Below are 12,511 nucleotides of genomic sequence, written 5' to 3' on the forward strand. Positions count from 1 at the left end.
TTTTTTTTTTTTTTTTTTTTTAAGCAATTGGGGTTAAGTAACTTGCTCAAGGTTACCTGGCCAGTTATTTCTGGGTGTGGTGCTGAGTGTCTGAGCCCAGGATTCGATCTCCAGGTCGTCCCAACACTGGAACCGGTGCTCTTACTCGCTGAGCCACCTGGCCGCCCCTAAGCAATTGGGGTTAAGTAACTTGCTCAAGGTTACACGGCCAGGTGTTTCTGGGTGGGTGCTAAGTGTCTGAGCCCGGGATTCAATCTCCAGGTCTTCTCAACACTGGAGCCGGTGCTCTTACTTGCTGTGCTACCTGGCCGCCCCGACTTCTCTATTTCTTAACCATTACCAAATTCTGATGAAATTTTATAGTATAGTTTGAGATGTGGTACTTCTAGACTCTCTTCCTTTCCATTTTTCCCCCCGTGATTTCCCTTTAAATCTTGATCCTTTGTTCCTTCAGATGAATTTTTTTTCTAGCTTTATAATCTTTTGATAGTTTGAGCCTTAAACAAGCAAATTAATTTAGGTAGTACTGTCATTTTTATTACATTGGCTTGCACAAGAACAATTTATATCTATTCAATCATTTAGTTTTTTTTTTTTTAAAGCAATTGGGGTTAAGTAACTTGCCCAGGGTTACACTGCCAGTTTGTGTGTGTGTGTGTGGGGGGGGGGTGTGTGGTGTGGGTGTGTGTTAAGTATCTGAGGCCAGAAACAATCCTGGGTCCTCCCGACTCCAGGGCTGGCTCTCTTACTCACTGCGCCACCTAGCCTCCCCTCAATCATTTAGTTTTGTCTTTATTTCTGTAAAGATTGTTTTGCAGTGTCAGTCATAAAGATCCTGTGTATGTCTTGTTAAGCAGACTCCTGAGTATTTTATATACTTACTTTGAATAGAATTTTTCCTTTTGTTTTTTTTTTTGCTAGCTTTCATTACTAATATACAGAAGTGTGGTTGACTTACACGAGTTTATTTTATATCTTGCAACTTTATTGATATTATTAGTTCAATTAAAAAACTATTTAGGAATCTCTAAGTAAACCATTATCTTATCTACAAAAGCCATAATTTTGCATCATCATTGCCTATGTTTATTTTTTTCATTTCTTTTCTCTTCTTCCTATAGCTAGTATTTCTATTCTCATGTTAAATAGTAATGGTAATGATAGACATCGCTTTAACCCTATTCTTACTGGAAATATCTCCTTTCATGTGTCTATGTTACACACACACACCCTTGCCAAGTTTTTGATAAATACTACTATGTTGAGGAAAAACCTATTTAGTAATATTTTTTAGTGTTTGCAACAGAAATAAGTACTAGATTTTATCAAAAGCCTTTTCTGTATCTATTGATATAATCATGTGGTTTTAAATTATTTTACTATGACCCATTATCTTTATAGTTTTCCTTACTTTGAACCAAACCTTTATCCTTAGTATAAAGCCAACTAATATATGGTGTATACTCTTAATCAATTTAAGTTTTTGCTTTCAATTTTAAGCTCTTCTTTGATTTTCATTATTTCTACACTGTTGGTTTTTTTTTTTTAGCTGCATACCCAGCTAGTTGATTTTTATTTTGTTGATGAAAACATTTAGATGCATAAAATTTCCCCTTAGGATTGCTTTAGCTGTATCCCACAAGTTCTGTTATTGTAATTTTCTTTGATTAAATTTTTAATTATTTCTATGATTTGTTTTTTGACCCATTAATTGTTTAAGATTAAGTTATATAACAAAACAACTTTTTAAGATCATCTCTAAATTGCTGTCTGGTCTGGGTCCTGGACAGGACACTATAGAACATTCTTCATTTCATTATTTTTATTTCATTATTATTTTTTCTAGTACAGTGTAAGTAAATTAATTTAGATAGTATCGTCATTTTTGTTAACTGATTCAGCTTAACAATGTGCAATTAATATTTCTCCACATTTATGTATATTTTTATTTTTATAAAGAGCATTCTGTAGAACTATTCACTTAGTTCTTGTGTGTCTTGTCAGGTAGACTCTCAAGTATTTTATATACTCTTTTTTTTTTTTGCTTTTTGGAGGGGGGAGGGTAGGGCAATTGGGGTTCAGTGACTTGGCCAAGGTCACACAACTAGTTTATTTTTGTGTCAAGTGTCTGAGGCCTGATCCGAACCCAGGTCCTCCTGACTCCAGGGCCAGTGCTCTATTCACTGCGCCACCTAGCCACCCCGATTTTATATACTCTTAAGTTATTTTAAGTTTCTATTTCTATCTCTTCTGGCTGGGTTTTGTTGGTAATATAAGGGACACTGATCATTTATATGGATTTGCTTTATACCCAACAATTTCCCTGAAGTTTTAATTAATTTTAGTTGACTCTCTAAGTAAAGCAACACATCATTTACAAATAACTTAAGTTTTGTTTCACTGCTCTCTATGCTTATTTTCAATTTCTCTTTCTTCTCTTACTGCTTTATCTATTATTTCTAGCATTATATAAAATAGGAGTGGTGATACTGAATATCCTTGCTTTCTTCCTTATCTTATGGAAAGGTATTTAGGTTATCTCCATCACATATAATACTATTATTGGCTTAAAATATATACCACTTACCAAATTAATGAAAAGTCTAAAACAAAGGTCCATATTTTCTAGTTTTGTTTTGTTTTTGCGGGAGGGAGAGGGCAATTGGGGTTAGGTGAATTGTTCAAAGTCACGTGGCTAGTGTGTCAAGTGTTTCAAGCTGAATTTGAACTCAGGTCCTCCTGACTCCAGGGTCAATGCTCTATTCACTGTGCCACCCAGACACCCCTGTTTGTTTTTAACAAAAATGGCTGTTGTAGTTTGTCAAAACTTTTTTTGTATCTAATGGTATTTTTATAGTTAATATATTAATACTGTCTACTAGTGTCCAGCCCATTTCTGATTCAGATATAAAGTTAAAATTAGATCATCTAATTCTATCAATTCTTTTTTTTTTAAAGCAGTTGGGGTTAAATAACTTGCTCAAGGTTACACATGGCCAGTTATTTCTGCGTGTGGTGCTAAGTATCTGAGCCCGGATTCGATCCTCAGATCGTCCCAACACTGGGGCTGGTGCTCTTACTCGCTGAGCCACCTGGCCGCCCCCAGATTCTATCAATTCTTAAGATTCTAATATTAGACTGAAGATTTTCTTCAAGGAGTATTCCCCTTACATTACTTCGATAAGAAATTTCCAATGAAAAATAACTACTTTAAAATAATAGCACTGAGTGTTTCCTAGCTATTATTTGACACATTAAGATATAAACTGATTCATCTTCATCGACCTGATTGTCTATCAGATGTGGATATGCATAGTATTTTTTTAATGGAAAGGTCTATTGGTAGGTCTTAAATTCTACCTTAAGCATAGCTAATATTTATATTCACAAAATGTTACTATATTTTATCTTATTTGCTACAGTAAACCTAAGAAGTAGGTAATATTATTCTCTCTCTTAGGTTACAAATGAGGAAATTGTGTTTCATAAAGGTTAAGTGACTTGCACGTGGTCAGATAGGTTCTAAATGTAAGAAGTGGGATTTGAACCTAGATGCTTCCTGATTCCAGGTCTAGAATTCTTTTCACTATACTGCACTGCCTCTCATTGATTCTACTATACAACCAAATAACGTCAATACAAACTCTCTTCATGGAAGTCATAGTATTTTTATTCTCCAAAGCACAGGAGTTAGCTTAACTTGGTTCTGAGGGGGCACAAATCCAGACGTGTCCACCACCTCTAATCAAGCATAGAGAGAAGGAAGTTTAGTGATCTCCTCCGACTTTCTGTATCTTCTTTTCACTATTTGGTTCTAACAAGTAAGCTACTACTATGAAACCCTGTTTAAAAAAAAAGGAATGAAAGAAAGAAGGGAGACTTCTGGGAAAGCTGACTGACCAGTACTTGCACTAAGCTTCCCAGTAAGGTTTCATGCCATTGACAGACTCTAGTTAGCAACTGCCTTTCCAATTACATCCTTCTGAAATATGGGCAAAAGCTTGACAGGGCAAGCAAGGCAGTACTCTCTGAAGATTGTACTGAAGAATCTACTGATACCTGTTACAGAAGAAAGATATTCCTCAAAAAGTAAAAAAAAAAGAAAGGCAGGAAGTAGGGGAGGAAAGAGATAGAAGAAGACAAGAAGCAAATGCAAAAGGGCTAGAGCTCCTATTTTTCTCTCTCTCAGACTTACTTCCACTTACTTGTGGAAGGGAACATTCACAAAGTAGCTGTACTCATAGTCCCTAAAGAACAGAGAAGGGAAAATAGGAGAGGAGTAAAGGATGGGGATATGTGAGAGCAATGGAAATGAACAGCGCTTGTCTTTGTGCCTCTATGACAGAAACAGGGAAAAGATTTTATGTCTATGCCTATGTATGTGAGAGCTTCCTCCAACATTACCTGGTTTCTAATGGCAAATATTGCTGCCAAAGTAATATTTAATTCTCTAAATATATTTCAATGCTGGAAATCAGGTAGGCCACTGTAAATTAGTGGTTCCTGGTATTTGAAGAAAGTAAGGACACTGGAGAAAGGAAAATATCCCCCCCCCCATTCCGTTCATGTCTTTTTTCTCTTCTACAGGTACAAATTTAAAAGGTACATTGCATTCATCTCTTATACACAAGGAATAAACATCTGTTTTTAAAGTATGGAGTAGCTGGAGTTAGGAGACTGAAAAATGTCAAGTTGATTTTTTTTCATATGCATCTGCAAGGTAGTTTCATTAAAACATTATTAATCAAATACTAACAGTTCTGCTTTTCAAAAACATTATTACAATATAGTATGTAGTTTTCTGCTATTACAACAATGAGTAGTATACTAAGATTTTAAATAAAAAGAAGAATATAATCATCTGTACTTAAGTAGCTATCTTAAAAACAATACCGTAATGTATTATGAAGTGAAATAAGGTACCTCTTGTTAGCAACTTATAAACATTAAACAAACTCATACCATTGCCTCAGGATTTTTTTACTAGAATACCACTCTGATGCAGTAATATTTTATTTTTATTCTGATGTCTCTCTATATGACATAAATTAGAAATACAAGTTTTATAAATCAATGTCACCTGTAAAATGAAATGTCGATGATTGGCATCTTCTAAACACAAATCTCCTTTGTCCAAATGGGATCTAAACAATGACAGATATTCATTTTGTCGACTAATGTCTGTGGCTAAAATCAAAGCACCTATCTGGTTTTCCATCTGTTGCCTGGAATGAGAAAAATAGACAAATTGTGACATGGATATTTACACTGAGCAAAAAAAGCTTAGAAACACTTCTCAATTTTTCTTAAAAGTTTATATCTATGAAATATCCAAATTTTAACTAAAATGATTATCACAGGATGAACATATCTATCTATAATCATGATGCGAATTATTCTTCTCAAAAGAACTTAAGTAACCATAGCTATGTCTAAGATGGTTTTCAGAGAAGTAGCCATATGCAAATATTCCAAAGATAGCACTTATACACTGTCAATTGTCTGCTTTGGTAAACTTTTGGAAAGTTTAAATGACCAATTATCCAGTATGTTGTACAGGAAACTATTAAGGTATGGGTTGGATTAGATGGCCACTGAGGTTCAACTCTGGTCAAGATGGATCATTAAAATTAATTTGAATTTGGATGCTTTTAGGATTTTTATCTAAATTATTATAGTCATTGTGAATATTCTTTTGGTTTTGATTCATAAGGTTCTCAGAGGACACATAATCCAACCTCCACATTCTATAGAAGAGGAAACTAAGGCTGAGGGAGGTTAACTGACTTGCCTCAGGTTATAAAGGCAGTGCCCATAAGAGAGGAAATCTGAACTCAGTTCTTCTTACTTTAGAGTCACTTTTACCATTGTACAATGATGCTTTGGGTTCATACAGAGGTTCTAATGTCAGTCAATAAACCCTTTCCCTTTTCTTGTCCAAAATTGTTTTATTTTATTCTGTATTGAGTCCTTCATATCTCTGTCAGGAAGTGGACAGAATGTTTCATCATTAGTCCATGGAATACTGCTTGGTTACTGAACTGGTCAGAGCAGAACAGTATTACATCATATTTATATATCCTAACTTATTCATTTATTTATGAACACTTAATTTATGAGCAATTCTTCAGACTCCCATTCCTTGCCACCTCTAAAAGAGCTATAAATATTTTTGTACACCCTTAGAATTTGTTTTGCTTAGGACTAATCCTTCCCTTAACCTGTCTTCCATCTACTTTTTACTCCTCCCCTTCTCCATTTTCCCTATTTTCCTGCTGATTGAAATGCATTTCTGTACCCAACTCTGTGTGTGTGTGTGTGTGTGTGTGTGTGTTTCCATCTTTTGACTAATTTGGACCAGAATGAGATTCCAGTATTAACTACTCCCTCTGCCTCCTCCTCATTTATATAGATTTATATAGATTTCTCCTTATGTTCACCCTCATTCTGTGAGATAATTTACCTAACCATCCCTCCCCCACAAAAATCTTTTCCCGTTTCTTTCCATTCTTTTCTTGAAATCATTAAGACATAACAAAACCATTCCCAGACATTTTCTAATTGGAATCCTATGAACCATGATGATAATAGGGCAAGGAAATACATATATCACCTTCCCATATTTGGATGTAAGCAATCTTTTTATGCTTTTCTTTACTCCTGGGTTTGAACTTCAAAGTTTCTTTGCAACTCTGTTCCTTTCCTCATAAATGCCTGAAGTCCTCTATTTCCTTAAAAGTTCATTTTTCCCCCCTGTAGTATATACTCAGTTTAGATGGAAAGAATCTTAGATTGGAAGGCACAAAGAGTTGGGAGAAAGAGTTGTGTGTGTATGGACCAGGAAAAGCCTCCTGTAGAAGGCAGGATTTGAACTGAGTCCTGAACTAAGTCAAGAAAACTAGGAGGCAGAGCAAATTTCAGATATGGAAAACAGGAAGTGCAAAAGCATAGAGATGGGATATGGAGTGCCATGTTTGAGGAAGACTCAAGTAAGCCGGGGAGCTGAATCATAGAGTGCAGAGAGGGGAGTGAAGTATAAAAGAATGCAAAGGACTAAAAAGACAGGTTATAAAGAGCTTTAAATGTGAAACAAAGGAGCTTTTCTTTAACCTTTGAAGTAACAGGAGCCACTGGAGCTCATTGAACAAGAATGAGAGATGGTTAGACCTATGCTTTAGAAAAATCACCTTGTAAAATCATAGCAAAACTAGAAGAAATAAAACAAATAATCAGGACATTTTATATATGAAAACAAAACTGAAAACAGAAAAGAAATATAGGAATACCTTAAAATTATAAAATACCCAGACTATCAGAAAACCAGTTAGAGATCTTAACTCAATCTCATAAAAAAATGTAGAAAAAACCTTTAATAAAGTACAAGACTCTTTACGCTAAAAACTCTACAAATCATAGGCATAGAAAGATTTCTTTTTTTTCTTTTTGGAGAGGGGGTAGGGCAATTGGGGTTAAGTGACTTGTTCAAGGTCACACAGCTAGTTTTTGTGTTAAGTGTCTGAGGCTGGATTTGAACTTAGGTCCTCCTGATTCCAGGGCTGGTGATCTATTCATTGAGCCACCTAGCCACCCCGAAAGATCTCTTTTTAATAATATAAAAAGAAACAACCTAAAATCAAAAGAAAGCATCATATATGCAACGGAGATAACAGCAGAACATTTTCCAATAAATGTGAAAATCAAGTAAGGTTACCCACTCTCCCCACTATTATTTGACATAGTTCTATAAGTTCTAGTAAAAGCAATAAAAAAAAGAAAGGAATTAAAGAAACAATGATAGGTAAAGAGGAGATAAAACTATCCCTGTTTGCTGATAATATGATGATTTGCTTGGAAAACTGCAGGGAATTAGCAAAGATACTAAGAATATTAATAGCTTCAATGAGTTGCAAGCCGCAAAACAAATCCTCAAAAACCAAATGCATCTTTTATACAAAATGCAAGAAACAATAATAGAAAGGGAAATCGCATCCTAAATAACTACAAAAGGCATAATATATCTGGGGATCAGCCTCCAAAAGCACACAAAAATCTAGCTTAAATTCAATTACAAAATGCTCCATAAAGAAATAAAGAATAATCTAAATAGCTCAAGGAATATTCAGTGCTCATAGCAAGGCCATGACAATATAATAAAAATGACAATACTATCAACATTAAACTACATTTTTAATGTAGTGTCAATCAAATTACCAAGGGGATACTTTACAGAGCTTTATGAAAACAATAATAAAATTCATTTAGAAAAACAAAAGCTCTAGAATATCAAGAGAAATGATGAAAATAAGCAAGAATGAAGGGGGAATAACACTTCCAGACTTCAAACTATATTATAAAGCAATAATCAAAGTCATTTAGTATTAGTTAAAGAATAGACTGATAGATAAATGGAAAGGACTAGACAAAGGAGATACAGAAACAACAGAATTTAATGTTTGAGAAAGTGGAAAACATAAGTTCCTCAGGAAAAACTCCATATCTGATAAAAACTACTGGAAAACTGGAAAGTAGTCTGGCAGAAATTAGGGTTAGAACAACACCTCATAAGACATAACACAATATATTCTCAAAAGACACATGACCTTAATATTAAGAATCATACTATAAAACATCAGAAGAGATAGGTACCTCTCACAGCTAGGTATGAGATATTTTCACAAGCCAAGAGTTAGAAGTGATTACAAAAGATAAAATGATTACTCTGGTTATTTAAAACAGAAAACCTTCCCACAGACAACTTTAATGCTTCTAGAATATGAAGTAGTTAAATAGGGAAAAAAAATCTTTGTTTCGAATCTTTTTGATAAGGGTTTGGTATCCAAGATATATAAGCAATTAATAAATATAAGTGTGTGTGTACATGCACACACATGACTAATAGTCATTTCCCAAAAGATAAAGGGTCAAAACAAATGAAGAAACAGCTCTCAAAAGAACTTCAAAGTATTTACAACCACATGAAAAAATGTTCCAAGTTGTTAATAAGAAAAATGAAAATCAAAACAAGTTTGAAGTTTCATCTAACACCCCTGAAAATTGGCAAAAATGACAAAAAAATGTCAACAAGTGATGAGACAAGTCCTGTCAGAGGTGTTGTGGGAAAATAAGCAAACCAATACATTGTTGTTGGAGTTGTGAATGGTACAAACATTTTGAAAAGCGATTTGGAATTATATAAAGTGTAAAGTGACTAAAATACCCATATCTTTTGAACTAGAGACTCTATTACTGGACTTATAACCCAAGGAAATCACTGGTAAGAAAAACAGTCTCTATATACTTCAAAATATTTATAGTATTACTTTCTATGGCAGCTAAGAATTGGAAACAAAGTAGATGACCATCAATTGGGAAATGGCTAAACAAAATGTGGTACATGAATGTAACGGAATACCACTGTGCTGTACAAAACAATGTAGGGTAGCTAAGTGGTGCAGTGGATAGAGTAAGGGGCTTGGAGTCAGGAAGAATCATTTTTTCTGAGTTCAAATCTGGCCTCAGACACTTACTAGCTATGTTACTCTGTGCTAGTCACTTAACCCTGTTTGCCTCAGTTCCTCATCTGTAAAATGAAATGGAAAAGTAAATAGAAACCCCTCCAGTATGTTTAACAAGAAAACCCTAAATGGGGTCACAAAGAGTTGGACACAACTGAAATGATTCAACAACACAACAAGAAAAGATGCATGTGATGAATGTGGAGAAGCATGGAAAGATCTATCTGCAAGCAAGGCCAATAAAATAATCTATACTTTGACTACCACAATGTAAATGGAAAGAACACATAAAAACTCAAAAGTAAATGCAACAAAATTATAAAAATAAAGTGGGACTTGAAATTTGGGAAGACAGCCCTAATCTCTCCCTTTCATGGTGGTAAATGGTTCACATGTTATACAATGCACCTGCTTTTGTACTTTTTCACTGTACCAATAAATTGTGTTACACTTTTTTTCCTCTCTAAAAAGTACTGTCTTATGGGATGGCTCTTGGGGAAGGAGTAGAGGAGGGATACATGGGATACTATGATGATGTAATGAACAGAAAATGTCAATAAAAATTATTTTAAAACAATCACTTTTAGAGATGAATAATAACAACTGACATTTATGGAATAAATTGTAATGTAGTGGTGACTTGAAACAGAGGGAACTATTAAGAGACTATTGTAATATTCCAACTAAGAGAAGTCAAGGGCTTGAAAGTCTGTGTCTGTGAATGAAGAGAATAGGACATATCATATTATGAAGGTAAAAATGACAAGATTTGGCAATGGTCTTGGTATGTGGGCTGAGAGTAAAGAGTCCTGGATTGCAGACCAGGGTAAATCCTCATATTCATAATTTGTTTTGCCTTTTTTGGAGAGGGCAATTGGGGTTAAGTGACTTGCCAAAGGTCACACAACTAGTAACTGTTAATTTTCTGACGCCGGATTTGAACTCAGGTCCTCCTGACTTCAGGGCCAGTTTTCTACTCACTGTGCCACCTAGCCACCCCAATATTCATAATTTTTTTATGACATAAAAGTTACTCCCTGCATTTATATTCTATTTTGCAATTTAAAGAAAACCACTTTGTTTCTAGATTTTGGGGGCCTAAAAGTTATTTTTATGGTTTTCTGGCATCCATGAAGTCGGAAGGGTTCCTATCCCACAAATAAGGGCCCTTTTATATCCCCAGGTGACCAGGAAGCCATGTCAACACAGCCAGAGGCCACCAGGAATCTAAGTTAAGGGCCTTGTTCTACAAATGTCAAATACAGAAAGAAAGGTCCTATAATACTCCAAAATATTTATAATAGCACTTTTTGTAGTATAAAGAACTGAAAACAAAATACATGCTTGTCAATTGGGAAATGGCTAAAAATATATTGATATATCAATGTAATAGAACATTACTACATCATAAAAGTATAAAGAATTTAAGAGAAGTAATGGGATGATTTATGTGAATAGAAATAAAGTGAAATATGTAAAATCTGGAAAATTATGTACACAGTAACTACAACAATGTAACTTAAAAAAAAAACATAAAAAAGAAACAAAAACAACCTATGAAACTCAATAGTAATTATAATTACCAGGCTCAATCCTGTAGAGAAAATGCATTGTCCTCTTTTGCATATAATGTTAGACTCTATTAATATGTTTGTTACTTTTGCAGAACTGACACTGCTCTCTCTTGGGTTTTCCTTCTGTCTATCTGACTATTCCTAGTAAGTAGCTTCTCTTCTCCTCTCCGTCCTTCCCTGGGGGTGCTCTTCCCAGGGAAGGTACATTTCAATGGCCAAAAGCTGCCTTTTTTCCTTCGGGCTGACTGGCTACATTCTTTCTTCTTCTTCTTTTTTTTTTTTTTTTGCTTTTTGGAGGCAATTGGGGTTAAGTAACTTGCCCAAGGTCACACAGCTAGGTTTTGTGTGTGTGTTAAGTGTCTGAGGCTGGATCAGAACTCGGGTCCTCCTGACTCCGGGGCTGGTACTCTACTCACTGCGCCACCTAGCCGCCCCCTGGCCACATTTCTTGATGAAAGATCAAGCCTTAAACCCATTTCACTCTGGGGCTCATAGATTAGACAATAGGTCCCTGCCCTCCTAGTACAGAATGAATGTAAATACTACATAGTAACTATTTCTCTTTTGGCCAGGAAGCCTGACGGTTCTCCCCTCCCAGTTTGATCTTTTTTTCCTTTCTTGATTAAGGGGACCACCCCCTTGATTAATTTCTTAAAGAGGTCTATTCACTGAATAAGCATTAACTCACTCAAAGTGAGAAACCTGAAAAGACCTTAGCCTACAAGCACCAGGGTCTCCCAATGCTTCCTGGGCCATCTCTAGTCATCTTGATGAATATCTTGCCACTGTACCCAAATGGCTCTGGAGGTAAAAGTGAAGCTGGTGACCTTGCACAGTCCCGCTCACTCAAATCCAAGTCAACTGCAAGTCTTGTCATCATTTCCCTGATGTCATGGTCCTCTTTGAGAACAAAGGACAAACACAACACAATATATTCAGTAGAATATAAATTTCTCGAGGGCACTCACTGTTTTTACGTTTTGATTGACAATTTCTAGAACAGTACTTTGTATATAATAATCTCAATACTTTGTAGAGCTCTGACTGCATCAATGTGGTTACTTTCTTCTATAATGTAGATCACAAATCCATTGATCCCTGATGTGCATATCCTATTCTAAATCTAAATAGGGTCCTCAGGATCTTCTGCTATGTCTCTTTATAATATACAGTTGATAGGGAAGTTTGTGGACCATCCATCAGGTATCCCTCACTCTCGTTAAAACAGTCCATTCTTTTATTTGGTCACATAATTCTCTAATAACATTTTATGTGGCAATTCTTTGGATATAGCAATCTTTTAGTAAATATCTGTAAATTGAGTTATGTTATTCTTGACAGATCTACATTAAGAGTGTGACTACTTGTAGATTGTATGGAGAAACCAATACATTCCTTCATATGCACAGTCATTAATAAAAA

At 35.1% G+C, this 12,511-nt stretch overlaps 1 protein-coding gene across 5 annotated transcripts in view; it reads right to left on the reverse strand.

The window, feature by feature from the left end:
- Nucleotides 1-12,511, reverse strand: part of PDE7A (phosphodiesterase 7A) — a 158,831-nt gene that overhangs the window by 17,268 nt on the left and 129,052 nt on the right. For all 5 annotated transcript variants that reach the window (XM_069100030.1, XM_069100032.1, XM_069100034.1 and 2 more), the window contains one exon: nucleotides 5,081-5,225. In XM_069100030.1, the coding sequence (XP_068956131.1) occupies nucleotides 5,081-5,225 (145 nt within the window). The remainder of the gene's footprint in view (nucleotides 1-5,080; nucleotides 5,226-12,511) is intronic.

This window comes from Petaurus breviceps, unplaced genomic scaffold (genome assembly GCF_028583685.1).
Source record: "Petaurus breviceps papuanus isolate PSGF00001 unplaced genomic scaffold, PetGlider_PUasm1.0 38, whole genome shotgun sequence".
NCBI lineage: Eukaryota > Metazoa > Chordata > Mammalia > Diprotodontia > Petauridae > Petaurus > Petaurus breviceps.